The sequence below is a fragment of the Misgurnus anguillicaudatus genome, chromosome 16, assembly GCF_027580225.2.
Source record: "Misgurnus anguillicaudatus chromosome 16, ASM2758022v2, whole genome shotgun sequence".
NCBI lineage: Eukaryota > Metazoa > Chordata > Actinopteri > Cypriniformes > Cobitidae > Misgurnus > Misgurnus anguillicaudatus.
Window position 1 is genome coordinate 33,561,018 of NC_073352.2, and position 20,974 is coordinate 33,581,991.

General features: G+C 37.3%; 2 protein-coding genes across 3 annotated transcripts in view; one reads left to right on the forward strand and one right to left on the reverse strand.

The window, feature by feature from the left end:
• Positions 1 to 20,974, reverse strand: part of kctd8 (potassium channel tetramerization domain containing 8) — a 51,322-nt gene that overhangs the window by 20,829 nt on the left and 9,519 nt on the right. Inside the window, exon 3 of one of the 2 annotated variants that reach the window (XM_073854534.1) lies at positions 18,678 to 19,557. The exons of the other annotated variant lie outside the window; for it this stretch is intronic. Within the exon in view, the coding sequence (XP_073710635.1) occupies positions 18,678 to 19,512 (835 nt within the window). The 5' untranslated portion in view covers positions 19,513 to 19,557. The remainder of the gene's footprint in view (positions 1 to 18,677; positions 19,558 to 20,974) is intronic. 2 annotated transcript variants of the gene reach the window in all.
• Positions 1,722 to 12,413, forward strand: LOC129445374 (uncharacterized). Its single transcript, XM_073854535.1, has 3 exons — positions 1,722 to 1,837; positions 10,319 to 10,405; positions 10,502 to 12,413. The coding sequence occupies exons 2-3, from the start codon at positions 10,343 to 10,345 to the stop codon at positions 11,429 to 11,431; spliced, it is 993 nt and encodes a 330-aa protein (XP_073710636.1). The 5' UTR covers positions 1,722 to 1,837; positions 10,319 to 10,342; the 3' UTR covers positions 11,432 to 12,413.

Sequence of the window (20,974 nt, forward strand, 5' to 3'; positions counted from 1 at the left end):
CTAATATCATTATGAATTGACAGAGCTATTAATCTCTTTGCTATGGGGCTTTGGGTTTGTTGTCCTCAGTTATTTTCACAGTATGAATTCACTCTCATGTAATTTAGTGACTGTAATCTCTCATTCTCAGTGGTCGTTTGTTTACGTGACAAAACCGTTCAAACGCAATGACAGAATATCATCAGTGTTTACACACCACAACCACCCTGAGCTCTGACGGTGACAAATGATCAACTATAATGGAGATACGCTTGGCTTTCCTGATCTCAAAATGACATGTCTGTAACAGACGCTTTCATGCAAGACAAATTAAAGGGAGGAATCGTACAAAACAGGTTATTAGTCTACATAGTAGAAATGTTATACTAAAATTTTGTGCGTGTACTGTTTTCAGATTAGACCATCATTGGAGTGTAGTTGAGAGACAGACTGTAATGAAACTCCACATTTGTTTCATCCATCTCCAGTTTCAATGTATATGTGTCTATCACTGTATCAACTGCTCACAACTCTTGTTAATATCTGCTGAATATGTGAATCGATTTATATAAATATTCATGCGGGATAGATCCATAAATCTGTCCTTGATCTGCTGTCTCCTGCATTTACCACCGTAACACTGACATTGATCTAATGACCTCATCGGGTAGTTTGAGTAATATCGGTGTAACCAAGCCCCTGCAAGATGGGTTAGCTTTAACAAGTAGCTTAGCATTTTACACACAATATAAATTATAGTGGTTTCCACCATTTACCTCAAAAAGATCCATCAAAGAGGAAAATGAAACGAGACAAAGCTATTTTCCCATCATCCTATTTGTATTGCTGGAGAGCAGCAGTGCTCGGCGGAGTTCATACATCCGTCAACCAGACGTCTGGAGGACACTGAAACATCGACGTCAGGTGTGACAGATTTATTCGAGTCTTCTGGGGGTGTGAAGGCCATCGTGGTTTGGCAATTTAGAGGTTTGATTTGTCCAAAACCATTAGATGCATTCAAGGAGAACATGCAAGCATGGATGCATGCTGTTGTGTAAGATGCAAATTATCCAACCTTTATAAGCCAAATAATACACCTAATTTTATATGTATTTCTTCTGAGCAATATAAACCTGTGGTTTGTTATTTTATACTCCTTTTACTATGTTAGACTCTTTATGTTACTTAATACGCCTAGGGTGGCTTTGATGTAAAGTATTATAATCATTGAGTTGGGAGTATATGCATGACAGCTCTTAAATTGCATGTTTAAGGAGTGACACAAATATGGTTTTGTATTTACTAGTTTATTAAGAGTAGAGAGATTGATGCATGTATTAGATAGAACAAAGCTTAAGGGATATATTACAGTTTAAAGCATGATTTAAAGACCTGTCTTCGTGGGAGAAAGCGCAGAGGAGTTTGGAGAAGAACGACAAAGAGACTTCGTCATATATTTAAGATATTAGGGGACTTTCCCAGTAGACGTAAGGATCAAAGGCGTGCCATGAGGCCCTGAATATGATTCCTGGAATTCGGACCCGAGACCGTGCCTATAAATTGTTGCTGGTGCAGAACTTAGGCAGATCTGGAAGGGCAACATCCAGCATCTCCGTTGTCTGACAGCCTGATATCTTGTGTGCTCTAGACTTAATACTTTTTAGACTTTGTAATTTTTGTCTTATTACTTTTAGTTAACTTGGTATTTTTATTTCTTTTCTTTATCTTTTTAATTCGGCAAAACTTGTAATCGCAACTAGCTAAATTGTATTAATAAATTTTTTAAAAGACAAGAAGAAGCGTGCTTGCGTGAATTTAGCTCAAATAATCAACCACGGGGAAGTCTTCTGACAATTATGTGAGTATAATCTAATCTGTCGAATTCTACCTAATTTAAGGTAATGTGGGATTGATATACTTAGAGAAATAATTGTTAGATTTGACTATCCTTGCCTACCCTGAATAGAAAGAATAGGCAAAAGGTACAGATTTTCGTACCGTAAAACATGGCGCCCAACGACGGGGCACGATTTGTCCTTGATTTCTGGCCAGGATCAACGGCAAATCGTGTCATTTAAAAAACGATTACGAGTTACCTTGCCTAGGGAAGAGTTAAAATAAAAATTTAATAATAATTAAAATCCCGTGAGACCTCAAAGAATAGTTCGAAACGAACTATTATACGACCCAGAAAGGGTTGGTGCGCGCGCACAACTTTATATAAACCGCCAGAAAGGAGGTTTATTAGAGCTCGTTAACGTATGGTGGCGTTAAGCTGTCAGGAAGGACGCTTCTTAAAATGACAGAAAGAGCTCAGACCCGTATTCTCGTGTACACAAGAAGCGATCCTTGTGTACGTGAACGAGAGGGTGCCGCTGAAGATGCGGAAACCTCAGTCCGAGTGAAGGGAGCTGAGGAAATAGCGCTATGACTCTCGTTTAAAGATACATTAGGGGGAATGACGTTCTCAGAAGCCAAAATAGGCTTAGCTATAGTACGATGGGCACAAACACTAAAGAGGAATAAAAATAGTGGCGTACTTATACAGTGAATTAATTTAGATGTCGAGTTTATTTTGTCAACAGTGAAAGAAGTTGACTTAGGGACCATAAAAATATATGGTATAATAAACTGTTAAAAAGACAGGGAGAGCCAGTGAATATGGATCGCGTTAAAATGTACCAACAAGAAATAATACATTTCGAAGTTGAGAGAGAGATCCCACTAGAACTTGGAAAAACAGAAAAGCCTGAGAAATAGGCTACGAATTTAAAATAGGCAACACAAAAGTGATAATACACGACCACGATGGTCTAAAAGACACTAGCGAAGGCATGCTAGTCCTAAACGGCAACGAACGAATGATTACGGGAGTCAGAACAGCAAGTGTGATATTTGACAAATTAGCAGAGGACGCATTGAAAGAGATTCAGATCTCTCGCGAAAATCTGGGTAGACAAAGCCCTGACTGCGTGCGGGTAAATCGCCATTAGTAGACAAGTTAAAGTAACACATTTAACTCTAATGGGAACTAGACAATATAAACATTAAATAACGAATGTAATTAGAAGGATGACTACAGGAATACATAAAAATTTAGACAAAGGACCTTTGACTTTATATCTACTAATAAATAACAAAAACAGAGAAGAGTTTAAACGTATTCTTAATGCGATGAAAAGTGAGGGTGATTTCGAGGTGAGAATTCCAGCTGCGTCGGCCTCTGCAATAAAAGAGACAAAAGGTCAGGAAATGCTAAATAAAATTGAAAGCTCAGGCGGAGAAGAAATAAATGAAACATCATACTCTTACAGTCTAACTTCAGACAGTGAGCCTGAACTTAAAAGAAAGAAAGAAAGAAGCGCGATTGCGACAGAAAGATAGCGGAGCTATCTTGTTATTAAAGGTGAGTCATTTAATTTAAAATGACTGGCCATTAATGGAATTGAGAGGTGTACGATTTAAAAAAAAAGAAAACCCTCTTCTAAAAACAAAGCAGAAGTTTAGTACAAAAAATAAAACATTTTTGATAAAATAAATATTCATGCACGTGAACTCACTTACAGACAAGTGAGAACATGCATATCACCATCAGCTTTGCAAATAGTGAAGCACGACGGATGGAGTAAATCCGCAAAAACGGCCTTATTTCAGGAAGGATACGATTTTTCAAGGAAAATAATAAAGAGCATTAAAGGCGTTGTAAAGGCGTTGTAAAAACATTGAGAACCGAAGTGAAACATTTACGAGGCGAAGTAAAAAAAAAAAAAAAAAATTAAATGCTCAAAAGTCGATAGCACCAATGGGGAAATTAGACATTTCCGACAATTGGGAAAATGAAGAAGAGCCACAGATCAAACCATATGAAAAAGTAGGTCGATGTTCTCCGGAATTATTGAGTACACCGTTCAGACTATTAGAATTTAAAACTCCGCGTAGGTAAAGACAAGCAGACTGAGATATAATCTAAATTGCTGGAATTACAATTGACGGAGGCAATTCATAAGTAAATAAGTGTTAGAAAAACGTAGAAAATTAGAGTGGGTTTGTAGTTGAAGGCGCGGAAAATGCCAACTTACTAAGAGAGGCAATTACGAGATTGGTACATAAATTTGGTATATGTATTGCACGAGTTTTACACATTGTGCTATTTATACGCAACCTCAGGAGACTGGGTAGCACATACATGCACGGGTCATGCAATCTTAGCCGAGGCAACAGAAAAAATTGAGATTTAACAGGAACAGAAGACCAGTACTCATTACACATTAAAGGTAGCTTAATACGCGCCGTAAAAGACCAAGTGCCTCTCACTTCAGGATGAAATTCCTATGTCAGACAAAGTAAGACTTTTACGAGAAGAGAAATACAAGGAGGATATAATTAATTACAATCCTGACTAACAAACAAATAGAATAACGATTGGCTGAGTACGACTTAACTTCTCAACACGTGGAAATAGTGAGGAAAAAGGAGCCAAATAGGCGTTTCAATAAGTAAAGCGAAAGCGAAAATAATACAATGACAAATAGGGCGTATAGTAGCCTACGCGATCTCAGATAGAGAGACCATTTAAAAAAAAAAAAAGTACAGCTAACGTACCATTTCAAAGCAAAAGAGGCTGGGAGTGAAGTAAATATGGAACAGAAAGTGAAAGAGATTCGTATCCAACACGCAAAAATCTAATTATGTCCTGGAGGAAAGAGCAGAGAACGAAGTGCCTGAAAAGCGAATGCAGTTTCTGTTTCCTAAGCGCAAAATAGAAAACACAAAACTCAAAAAGGTGAGAGTAAATCAAGTAATGAATGATAATGTAACAGACTCGGAGACCGAAGCAGATCTTAAAACGCATAATTATCAGAGACCGATAAAGACGTCGGAATGACTAAGAGAAAAATGCTTTATTAAAACAGAATATCTGTGATAGAAATGTAATTAAAATTTACATATTAAAATATAAGGAATTGATTTTCCAGTTAATTCTGGAGCACTGATATCAATTACAACACCACCACTAAAAGAAAAAAGCAGAATTATTGTTCAGGCGTATGACAGAATTAAAACGGAAACAAATAACTATTTGAAGAAAGTTTGGAATAAAAACAAGTAAATGTAACGAAAACTTGCTTGCTGGAACTTGAGGAAAATATTAAGATAAAAGAAGTACATTTAGAAGAGTAATTAAAACGAATTAGGAATAAGGGAGAATAAGATGATAGGATCTGAGCAGAAAAAAGGATAAATTAATACGAATGCTGAAAGACAACACTTTTTGGCAAATTAAAAAATTATTGAGGAGCTATTGATGAAAACTACGCTCACGAAAAATAATAGGAGGAATACGCGAACCTCAACGCCAGTATCCGACCAATAAATTAGCCAAAAAAGAACTAAATAAGAGAATATAAGAATTGTTAGAGCAAAACGTTATTAAGGAAGTAAAATCTCCAATAATTAGTAGGCTAATTCAAGTCATTGAACCGGACAATACATTTAGATTAGTGACTAACTTCAAGGCTTTGAACAGAGTTATTAAACCGGACAAACGGTGTAATAAATGCACGTAATAGACAGCATTAAGCGAGTGAAAGAAATGCAAATTTCTGTTGGAGATAGATTTAGCAAAAAGGTCAACACCGCTAATAGAGGCGAGCCAGAAAGAAAGAGAAAGCGCTTTCAGTTAACAATAAATTATTGTACATTTCTGCAAGTATTTAAAAAGCTCAGTGGTATTTCAGAGCGTAATAATGGATAGATATTAAGACTTACCGGTAGAAATGTATATCGTTGATGTCCTAATAATATACGACAATGAGAAACAACATATTTAAATAATTTAACAAACGCTAAAGAAACTAGCCGATTCAGGTTTAAATATAAATACTAATTCAAGCGAATTAATGATGGAAATGGTTGAACTTATGTGATTTTGCATCTCAGCAGACAACTGTGGAATTACGCAAATGAGCGCATTACCGTCATAAAGACTCCGAACACCGTAAGACACGTTCGAAAAATAATGGGTTAGAAAATTATGTAAAGGATATAAATCCAAAATTTTGCCAAATGGCAAAGCCAATATATGCCACTATAAAAGAAAACAAATTGCAAGGGACGCAAGAGGCCGAAGATTCGTTGCGCAGCCCACAAACGGCACTTTATTTTAGACTCAGGCCAGCTAGAAGTGAAAACAGACGAAAAAGACTTGGAAGCAGATCTTGAAATAGATCAAATTGGTTATCAATTGATAGCTAGAAATTCTAAAAACAGAATGACTATAAAAATTGTAACTGGAAATTGAGAAAGGCCAAATTAAAATGTATTTCTGTAGAAAAAGCTTATCAACACTACTGAAAAGATATCCTGAATTACCGGATCTAGCGAGAGGAAAGCAGAACTTGGTAAAATTCGGATAAATTAGTCATGGAGCTGACTAAAAACAAAGTTAAGCTTGCGAAAGCATTAAACTCTAGATGGCAGATATGTGAAAATATACTTTTAGATCCAAATTTAAAAATCAGAAACAGAGGAAAAATGAAATATCAGGAAACAGATGTGAACCTGTTAAAAAGCATTGTAGTTTATACGGATAGTTCTAAACCACTAAAAGGAGAGAACGCAGGCGTACATTGAAGCCGGAAAAACAAACAGTAGAATCGAGGAGGTGGTAACGAAACAATTAGCTAAAGCAATTGCAATCGTAAAATCTTTAGAGAGGTTAAGAGACTTTAAAACCAACTAATTTGTCCTGGGAATAAAGCATGAATAAGTGGGAAAATGCTTAAATGAGGATTTAAGTATTTAGAATAAATTAATACATGACATAATAAACGTAACATCAACATTCAAAAGACAATAGCTAGAAGGCTTAAGGCAATAACGAAACTAATAGAATGGCTGGAGTAAGAAGAACAATTGTGCTTAGAGAGGATAAGAATAATATACAAAAAATGAATTTTATTTCACCACCTCTGAGCATTAACTTAATGGGTAAAATCTTAACAAATAATAAAATGCGCGTTTCTAAATGAAAGAAGAAATATCAGCGGATCAGTTTGCTATGTGAGAATTGTGAGAAAAGTTATAACAAGTTAAGTAGCAATTCATAATGTAGTATATTGCCAGAGAAAATTAATGAAGAGTGATCTTTTGATGTCGCAGGACCTTTGTTACCGAAGAATAAGTTGTATAACAAATATATCTTGTTTATCGTTGATGGCTCTACAGGAAACATTTTGAGATAAGGCGCTAACATAAATAAATTCCAGGACAATAATAAAAGCAGTACAGGAACTAGAGACTGCGCGAGGAAGACTAAGCAGTGTAAGGAAAGGATAACACTAGCTTTTGTCGTCTGAGAGTCAGAAAAATGACTCGCAAAAAGCACATAAAATTAGCCCAGAGTGTGAAATATTCGCCTGAGAGTAATGGAACTGCACAATGCAGTATACGAAAAACAAAAGGATATTTCAGGGCAAATGCGAACTATCGCATGTGGGATTTATTTTAGAACAGGCTCTGTATTATATTAATTCAACAAGCGTTGAAAGAAAAGAAAAAACCGACATTAGAAAGTAATAAAAAAAATTGCTTTCTAGGACAGAACGTCTATACAAGGTTAGTTCACAAGGATATGAACAAACCATTTAAAGACACTATTACTAAGAAACACACGATCGTGCGAGTAATTAGTGATCACATGGTTGAGTTAGAAAACAATAGAATTTGGTTTAAAAAGACATTTGATTTTGGTTGAGAATTAAAGTCTTACCTTAATCCAAATTGACCCTTGTCCCTTAAACAAGCAGACGCCTGCTGTGAAAGACGCGAATTATGTGTCGGTGCTGGGACAAAAAGGTCATAAAAACCCCCGAGAGTTCGCATAAATACGCTATTTTAATGGTACTGGGGCAGGGAATTTGGAGAGCATAGGGTTAAAATGAGCTTTAAAAATAAGTATGTGACCTGGCTGTCAGACAACGTTAAACAAAACTTTTAACATCTACAATGAGCCACAAGTATAAAATAAAAAAGGTAATAAAAATCTTTACTAAGTTGAAACTTTGACTTATAGTCAACTAAAGACTCCTTGATGGGGGAAATAGATTTATGATCTTGAAGGAGACTTTAGTTGACCCTGATAACGCGAAATTGACGATGGCAAATTGAAGCGTAACAACTTAGCAACTAAATAATTTGAACCATGACAACTTCATTTGACCATGACAAAAGTGAAACAAACTGTTTCGAATTAAAGAATACAAAATGGAAAATGAAAGTAGGGAAAAAATAAAAGATGGAAAAGTAGAAGAGACTAAAATAACTCTCTTATAGATGCCAGGGGAGTGCATTTGTCTATTGCCATTGGAAAAGATGGCAGAAAGATGCCAAAAAGTGTGTAGACACACAGTGAAGTATATGTAAGGAAGTATACAATTGGTAAATAGCATAACTTTTGGATACAAAATGTATTAGGTTAATGTAGACAATAAGAATATGCACCCCTAAAACAGGTATACTGGATTCGATGTAAGTATAAAATACATTGAATGTAATACAATAAAAAAGCAATGATGAAATAGAAAAATCATTGGCTAGCATTTGAATGAGTGAGGAGTGAAGACTAAAATAATTTGGAGAAAGATCTAAGATGAAATCGCACTGTGGAACATTTCAGCCTGGTTGAACTTGGAGGTGAAAGTTCACCTACTCTGCCTTCGAAATGTGAGTAGAACAACAACAACATACGCTTTACTGCAGCTCACAAATGGTTAAGACCACGTGTGGGTTTAAGTTTATCTTTTTGGAAACTTACTATATCTAAAATTTGCCATGATTGTTTGATTTAAATAGAAGCAGTAAATACACAAAACTTATTGAGGCGGTTATGTTCTACAGTGTACAACAGTTATAAAGTATATACATAAAAAATATATGCTGATGTGAAAACTTTAAAAAGTTTTCATGATAATTAAAAAGAGTTATCAAGATAAAATGCATATTATCATCTTGGAGATCAAATATATCAAGCAGGATATATATATATATATATACATATGATTTGGACTAGAAAAGTAACATTAAAAATGTATTTAGACTAATTTGGGTTAAAATACTGACATGATGGGGCAGTGGATAGGACACATGCCTTTGGTTTGAGAAACCTAGGTTCGAATCCACTGTGACACACCATTGTGTCCCTGAGCAAGACACTTAATCCCTAGTTGCTCCAGAGGCGTGCGACCTCTAACATATAGCAATTGTAAGTTGCTTTGGATAAAAGCGTCAGTTAAATGAATAAATGTAAATGATGTAACATAAACACCAGGAGCATTATGCATGATGGTAAAAAGAATGTTTGAATAAAACATTTCCATTGGACATTTGTAACTAAATAACAAAAAAAATGTTATTTGTTAAATCTGTCCCAGGAGTAGGTAAAAAAGAAAGAGAAGTTTCACACATTCTCTGGAGATCATAAACCAGTCAGAGATGTTGTGAGGATTGTTTTAAAGACACCACAGCTTAGCTTTTTGCTGAGTATGTGTTGGGTGGTTCATAAAGTAAAATAAATTATTTTATGACTAATCTACCTCAGTTGCTATTTATATTTAAGGCGGACACTGATTGTAAACATAACATTGCTTACAAATCTTGTTTAGCATCACTAGCCTTGGAATGCTGCTAAAAGTTTTGTTTGTTTTATTGATTGTGTGTATGTGTGTGCCTCACTGTTAAGAAATAATAGTGAGAGAAGGAGGTGTGAAGAGTAATACTTTTTAAATTGACCCTTAGAGAGAACTAAGATATGTAGTGATCAGACTAAATAACAGCACCTATGTTTGATTTAATTTTGAAGGTGCAAATTTCAAAATTGTAAAAGCACAGCAGACGCAAGCCAGATAATCTGAATAAAATTGGGATAGTGGCAAAATGTATAACATATTGGGTGTAATGAAAAATAATGATGGTAAAGTAAGTAATAAGTGTGATTGAATAAAATATTATACAATACGTAAAGAAACTTAGAAAAACCACACAAAGTCGATCACAATCAAGACCATACTGTTGTAAAACCAAATTAATGCTATGGCATGAAAATGCTTTTGTTTAAAAGGTCAAAATTGTAATAGGAGATATGTGCAGTTTTGAGCAGTTGGCTTAAGATTATTGGAATGTATTGAAGTTAATTTATGAAACACATTCCTCTCAGCTATGAGGAGTAAAAGCAGAAGAACACAGAGAAGTTCAAATGTGGATCATAAATTGTCTCTCAAAGGACGAGTTGGTGTGATTCAGCCACACACTGATATTTAAACTGAACCTTTTTGAAACACAGTTAAATGACCAGGAGAGTCTGATTATGGCGGACCACTTTCTAGAAAATCAGGAATTGGCAGAAGCGGTAAATGAGGCTAAGAGACTGGTAAAATCAATTTCATTATTATTTTATATAACAATGTGATATCTGCAAAATAAGCAAATGAGTTAAGACTTAATTGTACTCTGTCTAACATTTTAGGAACTTAGGAGAACAGTGAGGGGTCAATTATTAACAAGATGTGGAACAGAATATTGGATTGCAGTTCACAAGGATGAATGTGTCTCTTGCTACAGGCATCCTGTAATGCAAAGAGTTGAATTAAGTATGGGACAATTCTGTCGAGATTGTTTCAAGACTGTTAAAATAATGACTTGGGTTAATGAAGATAAGACAACAGAGCATTACTTGACAACTTTTAATCTAATGGAACGCACTAATGCTACGTTATTTCTGAGGTACCGAGATATACTCAAAAGGCTTCACCCAGAGGTTGAGGAAATATATTATGATATTGATGGACACAAGGATTGGACTAAAGATAACAAAGACCTTGTAGTACATGAGCTTCATAGAAGTAAAACATTGAAGATTGTTAAACTCGATGGAGTTTTTTATCTCATAGAGCTAAACATTGATGATTGCATCAAAAAGGAAAGGGTCGCAACTTCTGCCCCCCCAGTTCTCCAGAAGACTTCAATGATGACTGTGGCTCGTGGAGAAGTGCGTAAAATGCAGGAGTCCATGATTCCGTTGATTGGTAATTGTAAACAATGTAAGATCAATGGAAGGAGCCGCCAGTTCTTGTGTCAGAACTCTGAAGGAGAATTGATTGGTGCATGCTACCATGAGATAACTGATGGAAAATTTATAAAAGCAAATTTTGGAGGCTATCTGAACGTAGTGTTGCAAAGTGTAAAACATTGGCCAGTGGGTGATCAAGTAAAAGGAATTATAGTGGAAAGTAATTGGGTAAGACCAATACGCAAAGTTCCCTGGGTCAACAACTATTTGAGTATATCTCAGCACAACATTTTTACTAATAGGGGTGAAATGTACTTGATGTTGAAAAAATATGAAAGGAGAGTTGGAAGATATCAGCCATACTTATGTTTGAAAATGAGAACTTAAAGGCTGTATAATATTGCATGAAGGGGGTGTTGTGTAAGATGCAAATTATCCAACCTTTATAAGCCAAATAATACACCTAATTTTATATGTATTTCTTCTGAGCAATATAAACCTGTGGTTTGTTATTTTATACTCCTTTTACTATGTTAAACTCTTTATGTTACTTAATACGCCTAGGGTGGCTTTGATGTAAAGTATTATAATCATTGAGTTGGGAGTATATGCATGACAGCTCTTAAATTGCATGTTTAAGGAGTGACACAAATATGGTTTTGTATTTACTAGTTTATTAAGAGTAGAGAGATTGATGCATGTATTAGATAGAACAAAGCTTAAGGGATATATTACAGTTTAAAGCATGATTTAAAGACCTGTCTTCGTGGGAGAAAGCGCAGAGGAGTTTGGAGAAGAACGACAAAGAGACTTCGTCATATATTTAAGATATTAGGGGACTTTCCCAGTAGACGTAAGGATCAAAGGCGTGCCATGAGGCCCTGAATATGATTCCTGGAATTCGGACCCGAGACCGTGCCTATAAATTGATGCTGGTGCAGAACTTAGGCAGATCTGGAAGGGCAACATCCAGCATCTCCGTTGTCTGACAGCCTGATATCTTGTGTGCTCTAGACTTAATACTTTTTAGACTTTGTAATTTTTGTCTTATTACTTTTAGTTAACTTGGTATTTTTATTTCTTTTCTTTATCTTTTTAATTCGGCAAAACTTGTAATCGCAACTAGCTAAATTGTATTAATAAATTTTTTAAAAGACAAGAAGAAGCGTGCTTGCGTGAATTTAGCTCAAATAATCAACCACGGGGAAGTCTTCTGACAATTATGTGAGTATAATCTAATCTGTCGAATTCTACCTAATTTAAGGTAATGTGGGATTGATATACTTAGAGAAATAATTGTTAGATTTGACTATCCTTGCCTACCCTGAATAGAAAGAATAGGCAAAAGGTACAGATTTTCGAACCGTAAAACAATGCTTAGATTCAGGGCTCTGCTAATGTGACCTATATTAAACCATATAGATCTTCAACATCAAACCAGCGAGGGTTTACAAAAAACAACACATACAGATTAATTTCAATGTCTTTCACTTTTATAATGATTTAAACATTTTGGGTAGGGTTAAACAAGTTAAAGGCGGAGTCCACGATGTTTGAAAAACGCGTTGGAAAAGGAGACGGGCCGACTACCAAAACACACTTATAGCCAATCAAATCAAATCAAATGCCGGGTTGCGTATGTGTGGGGCGGGTCTATCAACAGAAGGTCCAGATTCTATTGGGGTAGGGGCGTGTTTGTTTAGGTGATTTCAAATATCAACATTGGCTTTCAAACATCATGGACTCCGCCTTTAACTGAATCTTTGGTAGAAAACGTTCATATTACGGTACATTCACACAGGGCGAAAGCGTTAAAGCTTGACGGAAGGCTTGTCTGAAGTGTGGCCAACAGCCAATCACAGTGGCCTGGTCTTCCATAAATGTAATTGGCTGGCTCTGCCTAGGTTATTTGCATAAGGCGATCTGATTGGCGGAGGCACGTGTTTCTGTTTGAAAAGTTGAAAAATGTTAAACTTCTGCCACGAGCAACGGTACTGACGGGGCGCCGACGGATCCACAATTCAGTTCGGCAACACATGGCGTCACCCATTAAAAGTGAATGGGAAGCATTAACGCTTACGCCCCGTGTGAATGTACAATTAGACCCAACCAATAGTTTAAACAACCCAACAATTTGAAATAAAATTTAAGATGAGTATAAATGTATGGAGAAAATTCTCAGCAATGGTGTCGAAGGATGAATTTGCACATGGTTTGTTTTAAAGGGGACATTTTTAAAGACTTTTAAAGATGTAAAATAAATCTTTGAGCACATATGTGAAGTTTTAACTCAAAATACCCCACAGATAATTTATTATAACATGCCTCTCAAAATTGCCACTTTGTAGGTGCGAGTAAAAATGTGCCGTTTTGGGTGTGTCCTTTAAATGCAAATGAGTTGACCTCTGCACTAAATGGCAATGCTGTGGTTGGATAGTGCAGATTAAGGGGTGGTATTTTCCCCTTCTGACATCACAAGGGGGGGGGGCAAATTTCAATGAGCTATTTTTTAGAGCCCGACCGATATGCGTTTTTTCGGGCCGATGCCGATACAGATATTAGGGAGTAAAAAAAGACCGATAACGATATATCGGCCGATATTCTTTGTGTACATTATAGTTCAGTATATACGACAGTATATTATACTAAAGTACTGTACATAGAATACACTATATACTTTAACATAATATACTATGAATAAATACAATGCAATGCAATGATCACTCACAAATGTGGTGATCACTCACAAATGTGGTGATCCAACACTTATATTGATGTGACAAAGATATGTACTATAGGCAAGAAGTTAACAATAAACTTTATTATCCAAAATTAGTTGGATATCAGTGCACTAAAAAGTAAACTTGACTTATTATAAATAACTTTAAAACACAAAGAGAACAAAATACATAAAACTTGCATCATTTGCAGTTTTGACGAGAATAACGTTATAAAGAGAAACTTATGAAGTCATTGATTAATATTAGCTTTACAGTAAGTTGTGTACTTCACAAATTAGTTAGCCACTCACAGTTACGAAGACAATGCTTGACGGAGCACATACTAATGTACGCTATGTTTAATGTTGTGCTTGTGCACAACGTTTTTATAACACAAACCCAGGGTTCCGTGCAAACTTTAGACTTTAATAAAACTAATGCGTCTTCGCTCCGCCTCTTTTATTTAGCAAGGGTGTAGAGTTGCGCGAGCTTATTGAATCAATTGCTCTGAAATGAGCGTGTTAACTAACAACACAAGCAGCAGTAATCTCATATAGTGTTATATAAGTGCACGGCTGCGCGTAGTTTAATCGTGTCATTTCTCCGTCTCGCGTCATTTCTCCCGCTTGCGTTTTAACTCGCAAGTCGACAAAGAGACGGATTAAAAACACCAAATGTAAGCGGGAATGCGTCTCTCTTGTCCATTTATAATCTAATCGACCAAAGCGCGTCTTAATACCAGGTGTAAAAATGTTGTGAAGAAGACACTGCGTGACTGCAGCCACCTGAACTGAGAGACTGACTGACTGAAGTGAAGGGGGTGGGGGATTGGCTGGTGTCACTACAGTGAGTGATCTGGGTCGCCATTAGCAACCAGTATGGCGCACTCTGCTGGACAAACAAGTACTTACATCTTTCAAATGCATTTAATGTGTTCTGTAACAAACGTTCATATCGGCGCATATCTGCGGCTTATACGCCGATACAGATATATCTGCGACATGCTCATATCGGCCGATAAAATCGGCAAAACGATAAATCGGTCGGGCTCTACTATTTTTCCACATGCTTGCAGAGAATGGTTTACCAAAACTAAGTTACTGGGTTGATCTTTTTCACGTTTTCTAGGTAGATAGAAGCACTGGGGACAATTATAACACTTAAACATGGAAAAAGTCAGATTTTCATTTGTCCCATTTAAAGCATATTAAAAAACTTGATTTTCACCACAGGGGGGCTTTAAAATGCGCCATCATTACATCGCCGGCGGACACTGTCGTTCAAGCACTCATTAACAGGATCGACTTCCAGTCTCTTTATCACTTCAAATCAATGAGCTTGATGCCCCTATAGGGTGGTTGTGGGGGGGCTTCTATTGTTAACAAGCTAATATTTTACTGTAAACCCTTCTGGCTGGTAAAGTCGTGTCTATAGTTTTACATAAAGCTTCCACAATTGTGTTTAGCATCCTGTCGGAAATAAGATGGGGAAACAGTGAGGATTCATCTGCAGGGCAGACACACATGACACTGAATGACAAACCTGTCAACAGCCCTGCAACAGGATGGTTTATTGTACTTCACCCATAAAATGGAGTGTTCATGGAGGGAGAGAGAGAGAGAGAGAGAGAGAGAGAGAGAGAGAGAGAGAGAGAGAGAGAGAGAGAGAGAGCACTGCAAAAAAATATTCTTTAAGGAGACATTTCACAAGATTTTTTAAGATGTAAAACAAATCTTTGGTGTGTGTATGTATGTGAAGTTTTAGCTCAAAATATCATATGGATAATTTATTATTATTATTGCCACTTTGTAGGTGTGAGCAAAAATGTGCCGATTTGGGTTTGTTGTTTTGATAAAATGTACCATCCCAGTGACAACTTTTGTACCTTTGATTCAAACAATTACAATAACAGGATAATCTGGGTAAAACAATAATTGTGCAATTAGAATATAAATTGCATGCTGCTGGATCGTTGTGTTTGTAAGGCACTTCAAGAGCACCACTGCGTTGACATGTGTAGCCTATAGCAACATTTACTTAAAACAGAATTAAACCCTAGACATTTTAGCCTGTTATCACGAGTAATTTATGTTAATTTTGCATTTTACATGAGAAAAAAAATGCACGATTTCGATTATTAGATTGATAGTGTATTGAAGCGGAATTTTCGTAACGGTCTTTGATGGACTCAATTAATCATTAGCTCCACCCACTAACCACTGCGATGCCGCCAGCAGGTTTGTTCGACTTCATGCGGCGCCACAAGAACCGACAGCCGGATAACATCATTGTTCCGTAAAAGCAATTAAAAAGCAAACCTCATCCGTATGATTTCGCGAACCGCTCTCACGGTACATTGACGTCATCAGGCTGTCGATTCTTGCGGCGCCACATGAAGTTAAACAAGCCTAATAACTTATTTTATCGCTCAACCTGCTCTCAAATCAACTCAAGTCAACTTGAAGTTAGCCGGCAGACGAACCCAACCAAAGAGTTACTCCGCTTTTACCGTCTCTGAAGGGGAAATCACCAAAAACCTTGATAAAAGATGACTAGAACCTGTGCAGTATGTGGATGTAAGGACAACAAATATAGGCCACCGGGAGTTTTTAATGTTTACATCAACGCGACCCTCAGCTGACACACCACTAACAGATTACTCGAAAATTTGAATATGCAGCCAGCACTTTCATCTGGAAGATTTTGAGTACTGTTTTCAGCCCAGTTTTTCGGCGGATTCAGGTAATGTAAAATGGTAAAAATATCTAAAACATATTTTGGCTTATAGTTGTTGCTTGTTTTGTGTAACTACGGTAAACATACTACGTAGAAAGTTATTATCATGTTTTTGTTATTATGAACACAAGCAAAGCAAGCTAACGTCAGCTCATCCAGTTCAGCTGTCAATCAAAAAACGTTATCAACTACTGTCAATCATCTCGCCTCAAGACCCGCCCCCATTTAGAACGTTCAGAATTATGTAGTCGTGCATTTTTCTTCCGGTGATTTGACGACCTGTCAAATCACTGTTACTGTAGCAGTTAAAAGTGATAATGGTTTTACCAAAATAATCACGGTTATGATTTTGCGCATAATAGAGCACCCCTACTGTCTGTTCCCTGGGGATCAAACCTTTTGCACTGCTCTACTAAATAAGTTACGGTAGACACAGATTAAGACACACACACTATCTGCAACATGCAGCGGTTGGATTAGCTTTTGAAGTTTTATTACCCTGCGTATGCTAGCAAAGTGAGGTTTTCTTTCAGCTACTTCTTATCAACATGTTTCCACACTTCACTACCTGTGCGCAAAGCTACGTCTTATCTCAGCTTAAACACACGAGTGCACATACAAAACCCCACTTAAGCTGTGAATTTTTAAAAAACATTGTGAGAGGCACAAATCTTTAATAGTACATTTTAAAAAACGTCAATCACGTCAATCAAAGCTTGCAGTTTTATAAAGACCGCAATACTATCAGCTTGGTAAGAGACAGCACACTGCAATGCATCATGGGGGACAATTCTCAAAGTACTGAACATACAGCCAGTGCTGTCAGCTGAGGGGTTTACCACCATCAAGCAGTGGATTACCGCTTGTCAGTACTAATTAGGAATAACAAATAAGAATCAACTGAAGCCAACTCTTATTTTCATTGGCTAATGAGGAGGCTTTGATCTGTTGGGCTTGGCCGGGATTGTGAGTGGGATTCTAGTATGTACGATCTTTTCTCAATTCAGTATGTCAGGCCCGGGGCACAACGCTGTCCTAGTTATGACACACATTTACATGTACTGCAGTCAATTACAGCATCAAAGTCTTGCACACATAAAGGTGATCGGGTTTAAAAGAGTGAATACACTACTGGGACGTTGCGGTTGTGCGAATGAATCACTAAGGTACTGAAAGATGGAAAGTGAAAGATGGAAAGCAGAATAGATTCGAGTTTCCCAAGCAGGGGGTCGCCATGCATACTTGATTTCAATTGCAGATGCTATCAACTAAACCGCAATAAAAACGCAGGGAGTCTGCATGGAAAAAAATTTCTTTTGTGAGCTGAAGGTTAAAAATCAAGGGTTACAGGTTGAAAGAAAACTTAACAGTAAAAAATAATATTTCTGTTTCTTTGTCATTATACTTAAAAATCATCAAACTCTCTGATTGTATGAAAGTCACAATGCAAAATAATTAAAGATATTCATGTGTGGTTCAAAGATACTGAACCACAAAATTTTTCATTTTCATTCATTTGTTTTTTTATTTTTCTAATTTACTTTTCTGAAAGCTGAATAAATAAGCCTTACATTGATGTATTGTTTGTTAGGACTTGACAATATTTGGTCGATATATTTAAAAATATGGAATCTGAGGGTGCAAAAAAAGAGAGAAAATCGCCTTAAAGTTGTCCAAATGAAGTCCTTATCAACACATATTACTAATGATTAATACATTTTTGATACATTTACAGTAGAAAATTTGAAAAATATCTTGGAATATCTTTACTTAATATCCTAATGATTTTGGCATAAAAATAACAACAATTTTGACTCAAAAAATGTATTTTTGGCTTTTTCTACAAATAAACCAGTGTGACTTAAGACTTGGTTTTGTTGTCCTATCAGTAAATTCACTCCTAATAAAACCCAGCTTCCCATTTAAGATCAAATGGCATTAAAACGTAAAATGCTCAACCATGCACACATAATTTTGGCATTTAAAATTATTCACACGTCTTCATTTCTGTATTTGTATGCATGCTCCTAACAACCTGTAATTTATAAAATGAACTGCATACAGCATTTGAAACCTATAACACCGTTTCTATGAAAAGGATGAAAAACCACTGGAAAAGGTAAAAAAGGAAATTAGAATACAGAGCAGGTACGAGCGCGACAGCCACCGTCACTTACTGAAGAAGATGTACTCTGTGTAGCTGCTCCAGATCTTGTCATCTCTGTACTGGTTAACAAAAGCAGCAGATCCCGTGGAGTTGCAGGCCACCATCTGGAACCCGGCTTCGCTCAACCTGTCGAACGCTTGCTCCAGGTAGGTGAACTTCAGGTAGAAGCGTGAGGTGTATTTCTCCGGCGGACGGTCTGGATCTCGACTCTCGTTCAGTGTGTCCCCGAACACCTCCTTCGCCAGAGCAATACGCCCGCACACCATGATCCTCGCTACGCGGCGAAACTTAGCGTCTGCTTGATTATCCCTCACCATCGTGTACGATCCACGATAACCGATCGTAATGAACCCTGACCTCTTGTCGAGGCCGGAGGAGAAAGTCGCATGGTGCGTTGTGATGTTTCCGGTTCGAGTCACCAACTCGCTACTTTGAGAACTTTCCTCGATGTCACTTTGACAGCCCTCATCATTTAGAGATCCCTGCTTGGCCACGCGTGGCCCCAGGAGCCTCAGCAGTTCCCCCAACTGAAAGTGTTCGGCTTCGCGCTGCAGACGCTCTCGCTCCGGAAAGTGTTCGGGAAGCACCAGCTGCCGGTCCCTTAGGAAGTCCAGAACGTATCGAAACAAGAAGCCGTCGCGGTCGATGAAGAAGCGCCCTCGGCTATCGTGGGGAAGTTCCTGCGGGGCGTAGCGGGTGAACATGGTGTGGAGGGTGGTGTCAGGTACGCTGACCAACGTGGACCGCTTGGTGACGTACACCTGGCCACCGACGTTGAGTTCCACGACCTCTGGGTACGGACTGGACACCTCACTGATGGGGAGCACGATATCCTTCATGGCCATGGTCCAGGCACGCAGATGTGACAAGGAAACACAGGAACGAGACGACTTTGAAAAAGAAGGAAGGAAAAATCCACAGATGTCCAGTGACAGATGTCAGTCAAGGCTTCATTGCCAAAGAGATGTTAAAGTTAGAGAGAGGACTACATCGCTGCTGGAGGATAAAAGAGGGATAGATAGAAAAAAGAGAAAGAAAAGAGGGGACGGAGTCAAGTTTCCTCACCGGCAGCCCCTCTGTTCACGAAGAGAGCAGTGGAGTATGATATGGAGAATGGAGACACAGAGGGAGAGCGAGGGAGAGAGAGAGAGAGAGGTAAAGAGGAGGAACTCCACACAGAGGCTCACACATCATTTGTCCAAGGTCTAAGGAAAGCCACAGTGACATCATCTGCTAAATAAAAAAGGGGTGGAGGTGTCGCTACATGTCACTGCCTTTTAAAAAGACAGTTGCGCCCTCATTTAAACACTTCAGGGTCTGCTCATTTACATAACTCAGTGTAAGGATATGACTGTACTGGGCTGTAATATGCAATGCAATGCAATGTTGTTTATAAATGCATAAGATGAGAAACCAAATACACTTTTTACTTGTTTGCTGTTTTGTGCATGCAGGTTGTTGTGCATAATAAACGTCTCTCTAAATGACTATCTGGTGTAATTGACTTGGACTCTGTTGGGGCATACTGCAAAATGAACAGCCACACAAATGTGATTGTCTCATGGGAATAAACACAGATTAGCTTGAATTCTCACATTATCTCTGCCAAACCATTACATCGGAGGGAGAAGGCAGAAGGGATGGAGAGAGAGAAAGAGAGAGAGAGAGAAAACATTACATTAATAATCCAGTAGAGTCTAGCTCCACCTAGAGGCCATAAGCACCAAATCATTCAAAACAAAAAATGCTTAAATTTCTGAACATTTTAAATATTTGAGGTTTATGAATTAACAAGAAAAGGTCATCAAAGTGGGAAATTGTCTTTCTGAATGATCAAAATGCTCTAATGGAAAATACACGTTTTAGTAAAATACACAAAACACTGGATGGAAAGCAGACAACTATTTTCCTAATTAGTGTCATAATGTACATTTTATGACAACAATTGCAATTGCAAAAAAGACAAATTTTCCAAATGTCTCTGCTGTCTGTACTAATATGCGCTATTTTTTTTATTATATTTTACAGCAAATTTATCAAAAGGATAAAAATATATCCAGCTGAATGGAAAGGTGCTGATATACTGAGGGCTACATTTCAGGCAAATGGTATCGATTTACCATAATTTTTCCAGATATAGTACCGAAGGTAGAAATCCAACACTACAACACTAGCGGCCACAGTACAAATTGCACTACACTCTTATGCTATGTACACACCAAACACGGGGAATTGTGTTATTCGCTCTAGATTACTCGCGGGATTTAACTTTTTCGCTCGAGTGCAATATTTTCAACTTGGGCGAAG